General features: G+C 43.4%; 1 protein-coding gene across 1 annotated transcript in view; it reads left to right on the top strand.

Moving 5' to 3' along the window:
* The first annotated feature begins 8,387 nt into the window (after positions 1-8,387).
* Positions 8,388-21,937, top strand: part of KAT2B (lysine acetyltransferase 2B) — a 91,719-nt gene continuing 78,169 nt past the window's right edge. The window contains exon 1 of the mRNA XM_033132557.1: positions 8,388-9,110. Within this exon, the coding sequence (XP_032988448.1) occupies positions 8,811-9,110 (300 nt within the window). The 5' untranslated portion in view covers positions 8,388-8,810. The remainder of the gene's footprint in view (positions 9,111-21,937) is intronic.

The raw sequence follows: 21,937 nt of genomic DNA, 5'->3' as shown, positions 1-21,937 counted from the left end.
CTGAGATGCCCGTGACTTCTCACCAGGCCATGAAGCGCCTGATACAGGCTATGTGTCAGAATTCTACTAAAATGTATTGGTCGTCGTAAACAACTGAACTTTTTTTTTTTTTTATTGGGGAAGGGGAACAGGACTTTATTGGGGAACAGTGTGTACTTCCAGGACTTTTTTTTCCAAGTCAAAGTTGTTGTCCTTTCAATCTTAGTTGTGGAGGGTGCCGTTCAGGTTCAAGATGTTGTCCTTTCAGTCTTAGTTGTGGAGGGCACAGCTCAGCTCCAGGTCCAGTTGCCGTTGCTAGTTGCAGGGGGCACAGCCCACCATCCCTTGCGGGACTTGAGGAATTGAACTGGCAACCTTGTGGTTGAGAGCCCAGTGGCCCATGTGGGAATCGAACCGGCAGCCTTCGGAATTAGGAGCATGGAGCTCTAACCGCCTGAGCCACCGGGCTGACCCCAACAACTCAATTTTTATCAAAGTTTTCTAGTTGGACTCAACCAAATTCCTTTAATATCTCCTGTCAATTGTGCTAGCTCCAATGTTTTCTTCCAAATTTTAGACTTGTTTCCATCAGGCAACCAAATTCCAAACAGGATATGTATGTTTGTGTTTGGAGGGTGGAGACTGGGAAAGAAGGGAGGGAAATGATGTGTAATCTGATGTCAAGTTAAAAGCAAGAGAAGGAAAGTGGGGGTGGCAAAAGGGGATTACTAATATTTTTTGAATACCCACCAATTACCAAATTATTTTTATTTTTTCCTTATTGACTTTCTTTTTTTTCTTTTCTAATTTTTAAAGTAATACATGTACATGGTCAAATGTAATTGCCTTTAAAGTGCACAAATTTTGAGTGTATTTTCATTCAAAAAATGTGAACGACAGTAAATGTAAAACAATTCAAAAATTAAACTTATTTTTTATGTTTTTAAAAATGTTATTTTCTAAAATATTGAAAAGGACTTTTCATCAAAATGAAAAGGCAAAACGAAGTTCTAGTTAATCACTATCAAATTTTTAGCTAAAGATATTAAAATAAGCTAAATATTTTATCATTTTGGAAAATTCAGTAAGTCTTTTAAAATAATTTTTAAAAACTGTTCACAGTCTTTACAGTCAATGTTCATCAATTTGCCAATGGAAAAAAAAATAAAGTCACACTTCCCATATGTAATGTTTAGATCTATGTACATATAAATTTAAGGGTAAAATGAATTGTTTAATATTACAAAATGTTCCTCAGACCCTGTGCATGTCAGTGAATCCTGTGCTAATTTATGAGGATTTTTAAAAGCATGAATTGGAACACAAAGAAAAGCAAGAAAATGGCTGCTTGGCACTCTGGGAACCAATACTTTGTTATGCAAGAATCTTTTGCATTCATGCTAAGAAGGAGGATTTGACAAGTTAATTAATTTGTCTTTTCTCTTACCTAAGCATTACTGCCACTCAAATCCTGCTCTCCTAAACGGTGCCTCTCTCAAATGCAAAACTTCTCTGTATTCTGATGCAGGCGCCTTCTGTTTTGAGGAAGTAGGACGAGGTACAAGGAAGTATGTCTCCCTAGGGCTTGAGACAGTTAAGCAGAAGGGTGAATGTCTAGGTGTACAGAATTGCCTTGTCTGGAGCTCCTACCAAATGACAAGTGACGGAGATGCCCCCCTCACCCTGACTCTGCCGTTGAGTTTTTCTGACGTGAGTAACTTTCTAAACTATGTGTCCCAGAGTAAGGCCTCCTCTTGCCTGAGGCTAAGAGTAATAGGGCTTTAATAACTAAGTAAAGAACATGCGATCTTAAACTGGGTAAAAGACATTTTAAAAGCATTGCCGTGAACTTCCAGTAGATTGAGGTATAAGGTCATGCTACAAGGCGCTCCTTCTCCAAACGTTTAACACTGATGTTTTAAAAATGAAATACAAAGGGAAAATTTTAGTAAGATGGTGACTGCTGCCTCACATTATCTCAGCAATTGATTGAGATGTAACAGGGACTTAATTGTGAACGATAAGGACAATAGAACTGAAAAATCACAGTGGACACTAGTATCTTCACAAACATGGGTTAGGCAAAGTGGTTTTAAATGGGACAAAAGAGCACTTAATGTTAATTGAGAAATCAGACCAATAAAAGAGCTTCTGTTCGTCAAAGGACAGTATTAGGAAAGGAAAGGTCAAGCTGCACGCTAAGAAAATGTTTGCAACACATATATCCATTGAAGGATTCCAATCCAAAATAAAAACTGAAAATTTATCACAAATCAATAAGAAAAAGGCCAGCTAATTTTAAAATGGGCAAAAGATTTAAACAGGCATTTATTTCACAAAAGAAGATATCCAAAATGCCAATAGGCAAATGAAAAAGAAAATCTTATTATGCATGTTGTAAATACTAATTAAAACCATAAAGAGATACCACTATACAACCACAAAAACGGTGAAAATTAAAGAGATTAACGATATCAGAGTTTGAGGAAGGTGTTCAGCACAGTCATTTTCATTCCTTGCAGGTAGGTGTAAAAGTTGGTACAATCACTTTGCAAAACTGGCACTGTTGATTGAATCGCAACATACACTTTTCCTATGATCCAGCACCTATACTCCTAGGTATGTACCCCAGAGAAATGAGTGCATATAACCATCAAAAGGCATCATAGTCATATTCATAGCAACTTTATTCACAGTAGTGAAAAACTGGAAATATTCATCAGTAAGAGAATGGATAAACTGTGGTATAGTCATATAATGCACTACTACACAACAATACAAATAAGTGACATGGCTACATAGAACATGATGGATGTCATAAACTTAATGGTATTCAACAAGGGTCCATGCTGTATGAAGAACAGGCAAGACTGATTTATGATGAGAACGCCAGAATAACAGTTACCTTAGGGTACTGTCTAGAAAGGGGCAGAAGAAGCCCTCTTGGGTGTTGGGCATAGTCTATGTATTGATCTGAATGTTGAATAGCTAAGTATATGCATATAAAAATTCATTGAGCTGGACAATTAAAATTAGTGCACTTAACTAAACGTTTTATCTTGGGAAAAAAAAAGTCTCTAAAAAAACCCAAAAGGGTAAATATCCCAGAACAGAGAGACAAAGGAGTAAAAGCAGCTGAAAATACAAACATGATGGACTCTGATTCTTATTCTTTTCTTTCTTTTTTCTTTTGGTGTGAAAGAAACACAAATGTCTATTTTTTTTAATTGACATAAAATACTATTTCAATGCAGTCATCATTTTCCTTTATAGATTTTCAAATAATATTAAACTCATCCTGACTAGATATAACACATTTGTTGCAAATGTTTCACCTTTGTAGATTTAAGGCCTTTCCTAAATGGAGGACTAAGTAATGAATTAGATCTTCTCTGAAAGAACTACATATGAAAAGGCACGTTCAGCAAGAAAAAAGAAGCAAACCTAGATTGAAGGAGTACAGTGCAAGAAATGGTGAACATGGGAATTGTTCAAATATATTGGCAGAAGTGTTCAGTATGTTAATTCACTATTTATTGCATGTTATGGACTGAATTGTGTCCCCTACCCCAAATTCATACGTTGAATTCCTAAACCTTAGTACCTCAGATGTGATTATACTTGGAGATAGGGTCTTTAAAGAAGTAATTAAGGTTAAATGAGGTCATATATAATTGGTGTCCTTATATGAAGATGAGATTAGGACACAGGGATACACAGAGGGAAGACCGCGTGAAGACATTGGAGGAAAATGGCCAACCCCACCAAGACCTTGATCTTGGACTTCTAACATTCCAACTGTGAGGAAATAAATTTCTGCTATTTTAGCCATCCAGTTTCTGGTACTTTGTTATGGCATCCCCAGCAAACTAACATATTACAGTCACATAGGAAGTTGGTTTGTGTCATAAACAAAATGTAGAGTGAAACAACAATAACAAGCAAGATGGGAGTGTTTGGTGGGTAGTTATAACAGGCTAATATCCTCTTGGTTTCCAGCCATGTAAGAGAAAGAAGTGTTCTTTTCCAGAACACTATACCTTGGCAAAGCTGAGTAGTTGCAATAGAGACTATGACCCACAAAGCCTAATCTACAATCTAGCCCTTTACAGTAAAGGCTCACCCAACCCTTCTCTACAGGGTTTATTTTGTAAATGTTAAAAAACACGAGGAAGGAGGATACAAGGATACTTGGGAAATGAGATAAAGAGAGATACGAAGGAGGATTTCTTAACCTAATAATATATATATGAGATAAAGGGAGATATGAAGGATTTCTTAAACTAATTAATTACTAGTACATATAGCATATCTGGCTAATGAAAACGAGAAAATTTGGTTAGTGAATATAGACATTATCTCACTCACTGAACTTTTCTATGTGTTTGAAATATAACAATATACAGATTTTTGTGTTTTGGGAAAATATCATGTTACTATACACAAATATGTTTGTGCTTTCAGAAGATATCATGTTACTATAGTATAGTTCCCACGACGGCTCATTCCTCTCGCCTTGTCTAACAACTGTACCGTACTACTTTCCATTTTTCTTTTTTGAGTTCTTTACCCAAAGTGGTTGCTGATGTATAACACTTGTTTCATAAGTTGAAAACCCTGCTCTGAGCTTTGATTTTAGACCTAGAGAGTCAGCTGCTGTGCTCAGCCAACCAGGACCTAAGATTAAGGGAATAGAGGTAGTTGGTTTGCCCATCTAAGGGAACCCTAAACTTAGAAAACCTGTCCTGATAAAATTTTTTTTCTAAATTTGTGAAATTATGTGTATGACCATTTTCACAGAGTTAGGGAATTAGAATCCCTCTTAGGTTTTTTTAAAAAAACAATTATCTGGCACTAACAAAAATAAAATTCATGCTATTCAGATTGCTACAGAAAATGTAGGTCATATCAAAGTTTGGTTCTTTGGAAATTTTATTTTCTTCCATAATTTTCAAGATGCTTGAAGACATAGATACTCAGATATTGCTTTAGAAAAGCTGTCAGCCATTTAGCCTGAGTTCGGAAGAAAGGAGACTTCATTTCTTCTACTTACTTTCTACCTTCATTGTAAATGGTAGGTAGGCTGGTAAAACAAGCACATATGTTAGTATTTAAAACAAAACAATGGGGAAAAACCTTCTCTCTCTACAAGAGCAATGCTCAGCCAACACATTTAGGCCTATTATTTTCCTATTTTCCATATTAAATATGTAAAATTGTTATTAAGAACAACTAAAAATAAAAATGAATAAAGTAACGCTAAAGGTATTTTGGGCCAGCCATGCTGTTTGGGGGAGGGTTTCAGGCAGCAAAGCAAATGCAGAGGCCCTAAGGCTGGAAAGAGCTTCCTGAGTCTGGCTGGAGTATGTACTACCACATGGGGAGAAGGGCCAGGAGAGGTGGATCTTGCCGATCAGGTTATAGAGTTGAGATTGTGCTTTAAGTGTTATGAGAAACCACTGGAAGGTTTCAAGCAGGGAAGTATGGAATACGTTTTGCATTTACAGTTTGAAACCTCTGTACAACTATGAAGAGGGGATTGTGGAAGAGCAAGGGTAAAATCATGGAGACCAGTTAGGAAGTCGCTGTCAATAGTCAGGGCGAGAGATGATGGCCACGGAGACAGGTATGAAAAGATTGAAGATAGAGTTTACAGGTAGAAATGATGACTAGTGTTTATTGAAAACTTTCTTTGAGTGAGGAACAGGGGAATACAAAGTGAGAAAATAAGTTTTATTCTCAAGGGTGCCCAGTGGAAGGGAACTACTTTTAAGAATTTGCTGTGTGTCTTTCTAAATCTTTCTCTTGCTTTTGCATTTTTATATGCATTATTGAACACATACAGGATTGTGCTTATATGCCAATGAGTTTGTTTTTATTTATTTATTTATTTTTCCTCGCGGGGGGCAGTTTGTTTTTAACATAAATGATATTACACTGTACAGGGGTTCATTCAACAGTATTTCTTGGAGATCTATCTATGCTGTTATATTTATATAAAGGTCATTCTTTGTAATAATCTCATAATAGTATTAATACGCCAAAAGTAACCTCCAGTGGTCAACCTGACCCGTATAATTCCTACTCCCCACGCCCTTTATTTTGTAATTGTGGCTTCTCTTTACGTCAGTAAGTTGTAAATACTTTGTAAACTAAAACATTGACTTTTATTTTCTGGGTACCCATTTCCTAAAAGGGCTCTGTACACAGGAGCTAAATACTCACAACAGCCTGGTTAGGAAGTCTCCGGAATCCTTTGCCCTTGAAATGTCCCTGCCTGGTGCTCATAACACACTTTGAATAGGCCTTCAAACTCTAGGCCTTCAGCCTAAGGCAGTATGTCATTTGGGTGCCCTGAGCAAGAAAATAATGAAAAACAATGTTCAGTAGATGTCACAAGCCATTCACCATTCAGACAGTGATGGTTTTCAGGGTGTATTGAAATGAGGTTGTTTTCTTCTTCAAACATTCTGCAAATAGCCTGCAATTTGAATTCTGGGAGTGGCTTTGGGAGAAGGAGGTGATGGGTGAGTTAATAGTAAAGCTGGGTTCCTCCCAGCCCCCAACATTTTATTATGGAAAATTTCAAACATACTGAAAATTTGGAAGAATTGTGCAGTGTGAACACTTCTATACCCTCTATCTAGATACACTCTTAACATTTGACACTTCTTTATCATATATATGCTCATCTGCTTATTTTCCCATTCACAGATACATCGATCCATCTGATTTTTTTGTGCATTACAAAGCACATTGCAGATATCAGGGCACTGCACACCTAAACTTTCAGCATGAGAAACTTTAAGTAGAGGTCAATATGTATGATGTTAAAAACATATTTGAGGGAAATTTATATCCAGTGAAATGCACAAATATCAAGTGGACCAGTCCATCAGTTTGACAAATGCCTACATGTGGAACCCAAACCCCTATCAATATCTGCTAACATCATGATGTTAGATTTTGACCAGAGGATCACAGCCTTTAATACTCCCATGCTGCTTTGGCAAGAATGGCAAAAAAAAAAAAACACCTGTGAAACACCTCAGCAGAGTAAGGCGAGAGTAACAGTGGTAAAGTGAAGCACCCAAGCAACTCTTCCAATGGGAACGACCTGAGGAGAGTTTGCCATTTCAGACCTTCAGATTGGACTCAAGGTGGGAGAGGATATTTCCTTTTGCCTCGTCTAATGCCACTGGTTAGATGTACAAACTTTGAACACTTTTCCATTTTTACATATCACTCTGCATTAAAAATCAAAAGAATGTAGAGAATCTATAAAAAAGAAAATTAACTGGCAAAAACAGGAATGGGAAGGGAAATATTTCCAGGGAAAAGCACATTCCTTAATATTTCTGGCTGGATTTGGGTGAGAATAATACAGCATGCAAAGAATTTGATAATATGCACATTATGACCCATATTACATAAAAGTTATCATTCACATTATGAAAGCAGGGCACTTGTGAAGGGTCCTGAAAAGCAGCCCTGGGCTTTAAAAAACTGTTTTAGAAAGACTGACCAAGGATGCACAACGTTCAAATGAAAAAATGCAATGTTCATTCCACATTACTAAACACAACCCTCATCGTCATGGACAAGGAAAACGATAGTTTTCAACAGTTTAAACGCTGCGTTGATTTTTTAACTTTGAGGCCAAAATCAGTACTCATATTTGGTGTGCTTAATTTTTTTTCATGGTTAATATGCCTGCTGGTGGTATCAATTTTGAAAACTATGGTACATTATAGAAAAGAATATAGCAAGATTATCACCACACTATACCGAGATGAGCCCTATTAACAAACTTGTATTCAAACTTTCCCCAGTACGCAGTTTTCATTTTGACAGTGCTTTTAGACAACCGTGTGTGTGTGTGTGTGTGTTTTAACAACCAGCACTTTCAAACAAAAATTACAAAAATATTAAGTCTTTTTCTTCTTCTGGCCGATTGGACCCAGAATTTACTGCAGGAAGAAAGCGTTCTTAATTAAAAAGAAAAAAGTTGGACAGAAAAGTATTTAAAAAGAGAAACAGAAAACATTACGCCTCTATTTTGGTGAATTAGCAACAAAGAAAAGGATTAACATAGACGGGTACTTTAAAAAAATATTTATTTTCCTCTGGCTCCCGCTAGGGTGGAGGAAGTTCTCTGTTCCGAGAGAGGGTGGAACAGAGTGGAAGAACAAATGACTGGGAGTCCCCCCCGCACCCTCGGCTTGCAAGTGCGGGGGTCAGCAGCGGGGGCTGTGGGGATAGAGGCGGCCAGCAGGTGCCTGGGCTCCAGCCCCCTACCTCCCCGCCCCCATCCATCACCCCCTCCCGAGCTTGGCCTCGCCCCCTGGCGGGTGAGCGCTAGGAGTAGAGGCGCGGGGGTGGGGGGTGCAAAACCCCGCGGGCAGCGGGAAAGAGGCCGAGGGGGGGTGGCTTCCCGGCTCTGGCATCGCCGAGAGGTTGGCACCGCCTGCACGCACCCTCAGTCCGCAGCCCCGAGGAACATGTCCGCGGCCAGGGCTCACAGAGCCCCGGGGAGGAGAACCGGGGGAGGGCGTGTGCAGTGGCGGCGGCGGCCGCGGAGCCGCTAGTCCCCTCCCTCCTGGGGGAGCAGCTGCCGCCGCCGCCACCATCAGCGCGCGGGCCGCGGCCGGAGCTAGCCGGGCGAGCGGCGCGCGCGGGGGCGGGCGGGGGCGGGGAGGGGGGTGGGCAAAGGGGGCGGGAGGGCGTGGGGGGAGGGTCTCGCTCTCCCTGAGACCAGAGCCCGAGAGGGAGACCCTGGCGGCGGCGGCGGCGCCTGACACTCGGCGCCTCCTGCGGTGCTGCGGGGCGGCATGTCCGAGGCTGGCGGGGCCGGGCCGGGTGGCGGTGGGGCAGGAGCCGGGGCTGGGCTCGGGGCGCTGCCCCCACAGCCCCCCGCGCCGCCCCCCGTGCCGCCGCAGGGCTCCCCGTTCGCCGCCGCCGCCGCCGGGGGCTCGGGCGCCTGCGGACCGGCGACGGCAGTGGCGGCGGCGGGCACGGCCGAAGGACCAGGAGGCGGCGGCTCGGCCCGAATCGCCGTGAAGAAGGCGCAACTGCGCTCCGCTCCGCGGGCCAAGAAACTGGAGAAACTCGGAGTGTACTCCGCCTGCAAGGTATTCGCTCGCCGCTCCCGGACCGCCGAAGGGGACTCGGGCCCAGCTCACGGGACCCCCGCCCCCTCCCCCTCCCGCCCGCGCCTCCCGCCTCCCGCCTCCCGCCTGGGGCCGCTGCACCGCGGAAGTGCTGTTGTCGCCCGCGCCCAATTAGCTGCTTCTCGGACAGGAGCGCTTTTGGGTTGGAAGAAGGGGGATCACCAAGACCGAGAGCTTTTCTTTCCTCCCATTTGGAAGGAGTAGCCTCTGTGTCCGCGCTGCTGTGCTGCCCTGGGGCTTTGTTGCTCTGTAGGAGCTCGCCAGGGGTGCCTTCCCGGGAGTGGAGCAGTGCTCACTGTGTAACGAGCGCCCCAGGGCCAAGGAAACATCTTTTGGGGGAATCTGAGCACCCCCTCTTCGCGCATCGTCTCCCTGTGCCCCATTGGGAGGAGCTGGAAGAAGGAGTGAGGGTGGAATGGGCTGCGGGACTCCCGGAGCGTTGGGAGATCGAAGGGGTGGAACGCACCGGGTGAGAAGGTGGGCACATCTCACTGCGAGGGTCCTGTAGCTTTGGGCTCCTTCCACTGAGGGTGGAGGCACTGCGGCGTGCGGCGACAGCCCCGTCATTATTGTGTTATTACTTGTTTAGTTAAAACGCTGTCCCAGCTGCTCGGGGTGTAAACAGGCTTTGGCAAGGTGACAGCCCAGCGCGGCAGGCGCTGCTGCTCAGTTTGAGGACACACATTTCTTGCCATCCCCTCTCCATCCTAGCTTTCGGCACCCCGTAGCCCCTCAGCTGCAGATCCAGATGTGGACGCCGTGCTCCCGCAGTGGCAGGATTGCCCGAGGCCGCAGGGCAGCCTGGCCCAGCGCTGTCAGCAGCGGCTTTGTTTTGACAGGGTGACAGCTGAAGGGGGCGGGGACTTGGCCTTGTCAGCTCCTGCGGCCTGTGGCTGAGGCAGGGAAGAGACACCCTCACACACTCACACACCTCTTATGTATTCCTCCCGCCTGCTGCAAACAGGGTCATGTTTCCAGATTCCCACAACCGAGCTGCAGTGGCCAGTTTTGAATTTTGGTGTAAAGATTATTAATCCTTCCAGAACCTCTCTCCCCCCTGGTGATGTTGTTTTTAGTAGTTACAGGAGCTTCTCAGCTGCATTGGAGTGTCTGTGCTTACTGTTTTCCCACACCATTCACATCCTCTTGTATATGTTGAACGCCTGTTGAGTACCTGACACTCGTTCAATAAATACTTGTTGAGTGGATGTAGGATCTAGCCCAGTGTTTCTCGAACTTTAATGTGCATGGGAATCACCTGGGGAGCTGGTTGAAAATGATGATTCTAAATTAGTGGAATTGGGGTGGGGCTGAGAATCTGCATTTCTAACACATTCTTAGGTGGCTTGATGCTAGTTCACTGACTTCACTCCAGATAGCAAGTCCCAAGTTCAGAACGGGACAGTATATTATACGACTCTTTTGAATTCTGAAACTGTGAAACAATAATGCCATGTGGTTGGTATTTCTGAAGACGGAATGCAAAAAAGATAAAATGTGGAGTGTGCTTAAGAAAGGTGACGGCCAGGAGCTGGTTATTGAAGGCTTTAGAGTAATCAGGAACAAGGTCAGTTACTTAGTGGACTCGGTGTTTTGCAGCCAGAGTGGGCTCATATAGGCACTGTGTCCACTTAGTGTTTCTGCCCTGCCTTTTTATAGGTTTTTCCATCATGAGCACCTTCTCTTCCTGTTGCCCGCTATTGCTTTAATATCCAAAAACTTTCCTGAAGTTTTGGTCCTTTCTAAAACTAGGAGCCTTGCATTGATATTTTGGATCCTTTCAAATTTCCAAGAGTGAGATGTAGCACCTTTTGTAAGGTTTGTGACTTGCGTGTTTCATGTTCACATTCACAATCAAACTTATAGGAAGCGAGAATCTCTTAATAAAGACCCTTCTTCCTGCTCCGGGGAGACTCTGAAAGTGTCACTTTGTATTTGCTCATTTATTCAGTAAATATTTAGAGAGGTCCCAACTGGGTGCCCGGCATTGTGCTGGATGCTGGGGCTATGACACCCAGAATTTATCCTTCTGGAGTTACAGAGTGTGTGTGTGTGTGTGTGTTTGTGTGTGTGTGTATGTATGTGTATGTGTGCGCGAGCATGTGCCGTGCACACACATGTGTTGGGGGCCTGGGGAGGTGTGGGCAGGGAACCAATTACAATGAAATTAAAAAGAACTGCTTTCTTAAAGTGTTGCTGGAACTCAGAGCTGGCAGTTCCTGGTCTGGAGCACCATTGGGGTAGGAATGGCTTCCTGGAGGAAGTGTCAGTGGGTGCCAAGGAATCTTGGCAGAGCAGAGTGGGGTGAGGTGAAGCTTCCTGTAGTGGAGAAACTGAAAGCAGTTATGAAAACTTGGAGCTGTGCCAACAGGAGCTAGAGGTCCACTGGCTGGGGCCACCAGATTAGGGTGTGTGTGTGGCCAAGAGGGCATTGGGGAATCTAGGAATCTTAACACCTGGGGAGTGACATTATCTCAGATATGCTTTTTTTTTTTTTTTAAACTGTGCTTGATTGGGTATGTGGGGTGCAAGAGAACAGAATCTGTGGTTCTTTTTTAGCTTTTCTGTGCACTTCATTTAAGAAAGCCCAAAAGAACAGGTTGCCCTTCCTTTTGGTACTGACCGGCCCCTTGACAAGTCGGAGAGAGTAGAGAGGTTAGGGAATGAAGAGCAACCTGGAAAGATGGGAAGTGCCTTACTGGGCGCTATTGAGAGAAGAATAGGTCCCAGACCTGATAAAAGATCTGGCCTTTAAACTTCACAAGTGAAGCAGAAAACGAAGGGAGCTAGTTCACAGCCAGGGTGGTGTGCCACACCCTGGAGACAAGGAAAAAAAAGAAACAAACTTGTTTTGCAGGATCCAGGGTACAGTTCTTTGAACTGTGTGCTGGCAAAGATTGCTTCAGAGAGTCACTTGGCTGGCCTGTGACATAGCTAGAGTGATCATTAAAACTGTAGTCTGACCATGATTAACCTCTACTTAGGACCCTTCAGTTTCTCTTTACTGGAGACCACAAAACCCTGCATGGCTTAGCCATTGTTATCTCTGGCTCCTTTTCAGGGCCTTGGGTACATGCTTCCCTTCTGCCTCAGGGCCTTTGCACACACTGTTCATTGGCATTAAAAGCTCTTCTCATCTCACTTTCAAATTAACTCCCCAGTCTTCTTGCAAATGTCAGACTCCTTGCATTTCCTTTACCAGCCTTACCATTATAAGTTTTCTGAACCCCTCTATACTTACGTTTCCTTCCTGGTGCTTTTATCATAGTTCTAAATTGTGTGATTATTTGGTATGTGTTTGTCTCTTCGAATCTTCGACTAGATTCTAAGTGAAGTGGTTATTGACTGAATGGGTGAACTGGAGAAGAAAGACACTGAGGAAATGATTAGCTGTTAGGAGAGCAGTAGTGAGATTTTAGCTTGACTACTTCTTGACAATTGGTAGAGGGGATTTTTCAGTCAGGACAGTTTTAGGTATCTCACAGGTATCCATAGGACTGGGTTTTAGTGTTATAAAAGAAACTTGAAGTGAATGTATGAGTAGCCCAAATCCAAGTCTCCTTGAATTAAAGTGTAATTTATCTACTGAAAAATCCCAAAAATCATTGGCTGACTTTTTTTTTTTTTTTTTTGGCTGATTCTTCTTAATGAAATGGGCTGTTTATACGTGAGGGGAGGAAGTAGGTTGTAGTGGCCAAGAATATGTGCTTCAGCGTTTAGACTCACCGGAGTTCAAATTTCAGGATATCCAACTGTGTGACCTTGGACAAGGACTTCACCTCAGCCTCCATTTCCTTGTCTGTAAAGTAGGAATAATAATACTGCCCTCAGGGCAAAGCAGTGAGGATTTAAAATGGGCTAGTGTGTATGCAGCATCCAGCAGGGTGTCTGGCCTCTGGTGAGCCCTCGCAGCAGCTCAGAGTGGGGGACGTACTTTTAACTTGGAAGTCAAGAGAGAACCTGGGACTTAGTGTCGAATCCCAGCCCTGCCACTTGTGTGATCTTGGGCACAAGTCACTTAGTTATTCTTTGAGCCTTGGTTAGTTCATTTATAAAATGGGGACCATGACTTTCACCTTGAAGTTAAAAGAGAGAAGATTCCCCCAGAGTTTCTAGAAGCTAAAAGTGCTGGCTGAACTGAATTGCCTGGTGCTTTACTCATTCATTGTCTGTCAGAGTCATTGGCCATGAAGCATTTATAGAAAACCCAGTTGCTTCGATTCTGGGCTGAGTGCCATACCTAGAGAGTTACATGGGCACAGGGCTATACAATTAGCCTTAAAAAGAATGGTTTATAGTCTAGAAGTTAACACTGACTGTAGAAATGTGCAGAGTGTGGAGGCAGCGATGCCACCATGGGAGACAAAGTGTCCTGTGTTGGCCAAGGGCTGGTGAGTGGGGCACTAGAACAAGGCTTAGAGTTGGGGAGTGCCCCCTGCACCTTTGTATTTGTCATGTTACGCCTTCAGAGGGCAAATTTCTGTTTCAACTGTCAGCATCTAGAGTAGTGACTCTCTCCCGAGCTGTTTTGCTCCCCCAGGGGGTATTTGGCAATGTCTGGAGACATGTTTGGTCCTTGTAATTGGGAGGAGGAGTGTGCTACTGGCAACTAGTGATTAGAGGCCAGGGATCTTGCTAAATATCCCATGATGTGTAGGACAGCCCCCCACAACAAAGAATCATCTGGCCCCAAATGATAGCAGTGCCAAATTTGAGACACCCTGCTTCAGAGGAAAATTGTGTTGTCCCATAATGCCATAAATAAATACATTGGCAGTATAGGAAAAATTAATGCTTTTAATGTTAATTTGAATCTGAACACTCAAAATCTGAAGCATCTCACTTTGTGAAGCATGGGCATATTTTTAAACAGCTTAATTGTGGTATAAATTATAGATCATGAAACTCACAAACTTAAATGCATAGTCAGTTGCTTTTGAGTAAATGTATCTAGTTGTGCATCCATTACCACAGTCCAGTTTTGTAACTCTTCTATCTCCTGCAGTGGGCACCATTTTTTTAAGGTGAGATTTTTGTAACAGTGGATTGTGGATTTGCAAACAGAAACAAAATAAAAAAAAATATCTTTTTGGAGATTCTTTAGATAAGTAGTATTGTTATAGCAAAGCACAAAACATGAAGGGGGTAAATAAAATGTTTTAAGAAAATCAGTCTTTAGCTACATAAGTCTTGTAGCATACGGTTATTTCATGTGTGGTGACTTCTCTAAAAGGCGGTATCATGGAGCCAACACACACAGGAAAAATGTTTCATTTGGCAGGCACAATACAAAAAGCCTGAGAGAAAGAGGAACAAATTTAATTCTGTTTCCTCATAAACTTTCAGGGAAGATGGAAATTCAAGCCTGCAAAAGCCTTCAGATTGCAATTTGCAGTTTTATGTAACTGAGAAAATAGTTTATAGGGCAAAATGGAACAAAATCTGCTGAGGACTGTTTTGTTTTAGAAACATGTGCTTGCAAATAACATTTGTGATGCAGAGCTGGTGGCTTTTGTTGTTGTTGTTTTTTACCACTAAGATTTAAACCTAGTTACCAGTCCACATTTCTCAGGATTTATTCTGTGCCCATCAGGTAAATCCGTAGCGTTGGACATGTCATAGGGAGTCTTAAGAGTAAAATATACAGTTTCATGTGAGGTACCTTGGAACAATCAGAACATCTGCTTCTCAGATGAAAGATCTGGAGATGCAGTACAGTGCCAAAATGGATTTCCAAAGCTCAGTGGCTTCTGATTGAGTTCATTTGTCTCTTCATGAGAGACAGGTAGCTATTTAGGAACAGTTGTCAATGGTTTCCTACTCTTAATGGTTTCCTACTCCTAATCTGATTCAAACACGAAGGTATCTGTGGCAGAATAGCAGGCATGTGGACTACCTGGCAACCTGGTGAAAAACCTGGAGCAGCCGCCCTCCTCTCTGTGCTGGGCGCCTTGGGCACCGACTTAACTGCTTTGTGTTTCAGTTTCCTCTTTAGTGGAGTCAAGGCGTCACCTCATTGACATACAGTAAAGATGAAACAGTTTAGCTTCTGTGAAAGTTCTTGGAAGATAGGCACTTCACGGATGTCTATTTTATTTTTAACAACTTTCCATTGGTCTTAGCAGTTCTTGTTTTGCTAAAGTGTTAGGCCTCATGTCACTTGATTCTTCTACCTGTGGCAAGAGAGAGGTAAGGAAGGTCATTTTACTAGCAGGGAACTGAGACCCAAAGGTTAAGCAATTTCCTCAAGCTGCAGTGGTTGCTCAGGGAGTCTCCTTCCAGTGTACCATTTTGCATCCTCTTCCCAAAGTTTCTCATGCAGTGGAGGCGTTGCTGTTCCACCAAATGGTTTACATAGAGGATTTCACTTGTTTCAGATATTCTACTGCTCTCACTTGATGTCTATTGTCCCCCTATTGAGAGGTATGTTCAAAGGCTTTTCTAGTTCATTGAAACCGTGCAGGCCATAAAGCAGACAAAATAAGCGTTCTTTATTACTGGCCCAGGGCAGACAGATGCATGCCCTTGATTGTTTTAAAGCTAACAATCAAGAGTGGTAACTATGCTGGCCCAGTAATTTCCTGTAGGAAGGAAAGAAGATGAAAGAGATACCAACTCAAGCTGTAGAAAGTGCCAGATATGCCAGAGAGGGAAGGAATTGACGGTCCGGGATGTTTAGAAGTCCCGAAACAGAGGACTGCACACATACCATAGCAGTATTGCAGGATGATCCAGAGGAAAGTCACTTCTTAACTTTTAATTGTATAAACAGAAAGTAAAGTGCCGAAATCCTAAGTACTGTATATATACCCCAAGGATTTTTTCACATATGCATGTATCCATGCACCTGCCACCCAGTGACAGCCAAAGTGTATTTGCAGCACCTCAGAGGGCTCCCTTGTGCCCTCCCCACCTCTGGTAACCCTTATTCTGACTTTATCACCAGAGGTTGGTTTTTGCCTTTCTTAAAGTTCCCGTAAATGGACTCACACCCTATGAACTCTCTTGCATCTGGCTTCTGTCACTCAACATGATGTCTGTGAGCCGCATCCCCATTGCGGCGACCAGCAGTCGTGTGTAAAGATGCATTTTTTAAACTAAAAAACAAGTTCAAAGTTGTCAACCATTTTCAGGATGGAAGGCATTGGATACGGACAGCTTTATAAAATGAACTTTAATTAGGCTTTTGAAAGAAAAGATGGGAATTTGAAATTCAGGTATACTGGGAAGAACCCACGAGGGCAGGAACGTGGACTAGAAATCAGGGAATGTGTACCTGGCCACGCAGATGCAGTCAAGGATTGTAATGGAGGCAAGGCAGACTGTTGGGGAGGTGGGTGCAGGAGGCCTGTGATGTCACAGATGGTGGAATGCCTAGTCTGCACAGTTCCTCTCCCATGGCGTCTGTATCGGTGAGTCCTTACTGGGAAATATGCGTGGGAAGTCCTGCTGTCACCCACCCTGGTTCTGGAAGATGCCTAGAGTTATACCCTGTGTCTTCGAGGCCACATAGAACCATACGTGTTGGGAGCTGTGGCAGGGTTCCTGGAAGACTGGCCAGAGCCCAGTGCATAAAGCTCCAGCGGACATCGATATTGGCAACCATTCATCCATGAAAACTTGTACTAAATATATAAGATAAACATTATTTAATGGAATCATATGGACCATCCACTTACAAATTAATCTTCATATATATATGTATATATATGAAGGGATTTTTATCTTATTTACTTGTGTGTGTCCATACACAGGGGTGTTATACCTATTGCCATTTATTCATTTAACATTTATTTCCATGGGCTGCTTTAGAAGATGTCTACTCAGGTAGCGCCTGTCCAAACTCTTTATGACAGTTCGTCACCTAGTGATAATTGAAGTAGAAGTGAATCCTTTCTAATACTGAATTGCTTTCATCTCTGGCATCTCATTGGGCATGCTGGTACCCCCTGCACTATACCTTTTCTTTTCCAAGTGTTGGGGTGGCTTGTTGTTAAACCTTATTCCAATGTGTTTCCAAAGGCCCATTTCTCAGAGAAGCTTTCCTGACATCCCCTACCTCTTGGTCTGAAATAGCAGCACCGCATCACTCTGGAATCATACCTTGTTCTGCGTTTGTCAGTACTTGGAAATCACATGTATATTTTAAATCATTTCTCGTCTGTTTCGTTTATGACAACAGAAGCTCCATGAAGCAGAGACTTTTAGTTCATTCCCTATCCCACATGGGCCGTGTCTTGCACATAGTAGGTACTCGGTACATATTTGTTGAATAAATGGGCCATTTCATATTCACAGTGAATTTCATATGCGCTTTGTGAGATTGGAGGAAACCAAATCGTGTCTTAAAGATGAGGAAACCGAGCCTCAGAGAGGTTGAGTAACTTACCCAAAGCCACGTGGTCAGCAGCAGGGTAGCCCTGAGCTGGGGGTGGATGAACATGGCCGGACACTTACGAGATGTGTGATTCCCATCAGGTCATGAGTACTTGTCTGATGGCCTGGACTTTTGCTATAAGATGGAGCAAGGAGAAGTCACACCCACTTTTAATCCTCTGAACAAATGATGTGAACTTCTGTGACCACCATTTCCTGTTCCTCAAATGGGAAATTACTAATAAATTCTCACAAGAGTATCATGAGCATTGTGTGACCAGTGAGTTGAAACCTATGAGCTGAGAAAAAGGCCCTACGATATATTCTAAAAGTCAATGTTATGTCCAGTGAACTAGAAACAAATATCGCGTATAAAGTCCATTTTCTAGCTACGGTTTATGATTTTTATTGCTTTGCTGCCTGCTTTAAACTAAAGGCTACGATAGGCTTTCTTTAATTTGTTCTTCGGTTTGCATCCAGAGGCCCAGACACAGGGCTTGTTTTTTAAATCAGGAGATGAATGCATTTATTTTGGAAAACTGTGTGAACAATATCTTTAATGATCCACTTGGAATGTTGTTTTGTTGTGGTTACACCGCCTAACCTTTCGAGAAGGCTTTGAGTCATCTCTTAAGTGACCTCAGGGAAAGATGTGTGGGATGGTTCCATGAATTCCACACCATCCTAACCAGTCCCCATGCGTTGTGTGCTCTCGGCCTGTGCACAGGCTTCTGTTATGCAGCAGATTCCAGAAGTACAGAGATGAGACCTGAGTAATACAGTGCCTGATGGCAACAGCTCTCATTTGCATCAGCTCTAACAAGCTGGTGTTGAAACTGACTGGCAGGATGCCACAGAAGTCAAGGTCAGCATACTTTGAAATAGTGAAGTGAGTCACATAACCCAGGATTTGCACATACCCACAGGGCTACCTGACTAACCCCTCCTCCAGTGAACACACCCACAAGTGTTGGTTAAGGGTCTGTGCCCAGTGCTCTCCTAGGTGTGTGGTGAGTGACAAAAGGAAACAGAACTTCGCTAGAAGCCCCCTCATCTTGCTGGGAGACAGATACAGAGGGAAAGAAAAATTAAAATGAATAGTCAAGCATGAAGTCCATACACAGAGAAGCCCTTATGAGCTAGGGACAGGTAGAAGCGTAGGAGACAGGCCCGGCCCGGTGGAGTGAACAGTATATGATGAAGCAGAGAAGCAAAACTGAAGGGAGCAAGACTTCAGAGTGGTTTAAATGTGGACCTGGGCAACAGATGGGCCTGGGTTTGAATCTTGATGTGCTGCTTTCTTGCTGTGTGGCCTTGAGGGAGATTACTTAACCCTTTACGAGCCTCAGATCTCATAGCTGTAAAATGGAGATCGTGATGTTGTCAACTTTTCCCATTCATTCAACAAATTTGTTACTGAACGTGCCAGGCACTGATTTAGATCTGGGGATATAGTGACAGATGGGTCCTTACTCTTGCAGAGCTTGCTTTCTGGTAGCAGAAGCAGACAGTAAACAACAAAATAACAGAAAATGGTAAGTGCCACACAGAGAATGTAAACAGAAAAGTAAATGAGAGTGCCTGGGGAGCTCCTTCAGATGTGTGTCCAGAAAGGTCTCTCTGTGGAAGGGACAGTCTGGGGCCTGAATGATAATGAGAAGCCAAGGGGGAGGGTGCCAGGTGGGAGTGCAAATACTTGGCCGGAAATGGCTTGGCGTGTTCAAAGGCTGCCAGGCAACCATTGTGGCTAGATAGGGGTGGGCTGGGGGGTGAGTGTAGATGAGGTGGAAGAGATCGATGGCGGCCAGATTGCCGAAGCAGAATTTTCACAGTGAAATGACCTGATCTTCAGTTCTGATCAGTTTTGACAAATGCATAGAACATTTTCATTGCCTTACAAAGTTCCTAACTGCTCCTTGCGATTCAAATCCCTCTCCTCTAGAAGCAACCACTGAGCTAAATTTGTGTCACCACAGGTTAGTTTTGACATTCTAGAGTATATAAATGATACTACATGGTACATACTCTTCTTCTTTCACTCAGCATCGTATTTTTGAGATTCCCGTTGTTGCATGTATCAGTAGTAAATTTCTTTTTATTGCTGAGTATTCTACTGTATGGATGTACCACAATTTGTTTATCCATCTGTTATAGATATCTGTGCTCTTTCTAGTGGATTCAGATTTGATTTGCATTTTAAAGCATCCCCTTTGGCTATTCTGGGAAGAATAAAGTGTACTTCAGAAAGAGTAGAAAAAGAGGGTCAAAGGGAGTTACTGCCATCTAGGTGTAAGTGTATAGTGGTCGCTTGGCCGAGGGTGGTGGCAGTGGAGGGTTATGAGTGTAGCGACAGCAGGACTTGGTATGTCGTGGGGTGAGGGTGGCATGTGAGAGAAGACAGAAATGAACCTAAGGTCTAGGTTGTTGGCCTGAGGAACTGAGAGGATGCTGGTTCCATTTACCAAGTTGGGGAATACCATGTGAGAAGCAGGTATGGGGTGGATGAGAATCAAGAGTCCTTTTGGGGATGTGTTAAATTAGGTATGCCTCTTAGGAGTCACATGTTGTTTTGACAAAAAAATGAGATCATCCGTTTAGCAGTTTGCTGTAGTATCTGGAACATTCTAAATGCTCAACAAATGGTAGCTACTGTTACAGTTAAAAGCAGTACTGAGTCATAATTATGAAGCTTACTAAAGAGACTAGCTAAATTGCAGAAAAAGGAAGAATGGTAAACAGGAATAGTAGGAGATAGGATCCACTGGATAAGGAAGAAATCAGTTTCTAGGTCTTGAATTTCAGGTAGAAAATTGTGAACTGAATCCACTTGATAATGGTGACTCTTTACATTTTAAGGAGGAGGAGACACAAGACATTTTGAGTGCTAGCAGGAGCTCTAGGTTTTGGCTACTTGCTCTTTTGCTAGCTGGGTGAACTCAGGCAAGCTACACACCCCTCCTCTCTAATCCTTGAATTACTTGTCCTGTTGGGTCGTGGGGAGGGGAAAATAAGATGATGTAGGCTAAAAAATTGTGTTGGAAAGTATCAGACAGAAATGCTCAACATTTATTAAATGGCTTCAAGAGTGTAGGGTGATGTGTTAGACAGTGGGTGTTAGGTGCAGGGTTGGGGGGGGAAATGTGTTGCAAGTGGGGAGGAAGCTGTTTTCATTTCACTGGCTATTAAGGGCTGGACCTGGGGCCCTGATAGGGAGAATGGAGAGGGTATAAATCTGTGGGAGACTTTGAAAGAAGAATCAGATGGCCGAGGGTGAGGGCATTGAATGCAGATGAATTGAGCCCCAGGATCTGGGAAAAAGGTAATGGCAGTGAAGAGAACAGGATAGTTGAAGTGGGGCTGGTGGAGTTGAGGGCAAGCCTTCATGTAAAACTCACTGGGTAGACATGCCAGACGTAGGCCGTTGGGAATGTGGGCTGGAAGTTCTGTTTTGCAGGTTGGGCTGGTTATGTGGATTTACAAGTCATCAGCCCAGATAATGACCGATACCATGTGATCCTGAGCTGTCCAAGGAAGCAGCATACATGGTGCTGTTTATTTTGCTCATCCTGGTTGACCCGGTGCCAAAACAACCGGCTGAAGAGTGAAAAATTCTGTCAGTCAGCGGGTTGTCTGGGCTGCTCAAGGCCAGCCAGTTTGACAAATCTTTCCACTGTGCTGAAGACTGAGCTGATTGCTCTGGCAAGTTCCCCGATCAAGTCTTGAGGTTGGATGTGTACATTAAAAGCGATTCCAGGAATTGTGTTGGATTTAGGGTCTGGGACACCAGTTTCCGGGCCTGGTATCGCTCAGGACCTCTTGAGGCCCTTTCAGGGGTGGTTCATGTGTTTGGGTTTCGTCCTGAAGAGGTGACTCAGACGTAATGAAGGGTCTGGCCCACACTTAGGGCATTTGGTAGCACTGGAGTCATTCTAGTATCTTCTGAGACAATGTCTGAGGGTCCTGGGCCTTTACTTCAGTCAGACCTGATTATTTAGCACAAAGAGGGCAGCAGTTCCTTATTCATCTCGGGCACAGGCTGCTTCCAGACGCCGATGTCCTGATGGTTTTCTGTTGATTTTGAGGTTGGGCTAATCTTGGAGAGGGTAGAAGAAAAGCACTTGAATAGGGTGTTTATCCCTGGGTTATTTCTTCATGATATGATTCCAATCTCCTTCAATGTCCTTGACCACTCCTTCAGTATTTGTTTTTGTGGTTCCTTGTGGCTTTCCAGACCAAAATGGCACTCTTAATTGAGGTATTCAGAGACTTCTGCTACAGAAATTTCCTTACCGGTTATCTTTTTTCCCCTTGTAGTTCTGTTTTCACTTTCAATTCCAGGCAAATTTGATCTCCTGAGGTAAGGCCCCCTCACTCACTCCCACTTTCTTCTTTTCACTTGTGCCAAAAGTCCC

This window comes from Rhinolophus ferrumequinum, chromosome 17, assembly GCF_004115265.2.
Source record: "Rhinolophus ferrumequinum isolate MPI-CBG mRhiFer1 chromosome 17, mRhiFer1_v1.p, whole genome shotgun sequence".
In the NCBI taxonomy this organism is placed as follows: Eukaryota; Metazoa; Chordata; class Mammalia; order Chiroptera; family Rhinolophidae; genus Rhinolophus; species Rhinolophus ferrumequinum.
Note: the sequence above shows the minus strand (reverse complement) of the source record. Positions and strands in the feature narration are given on the sequence as shown.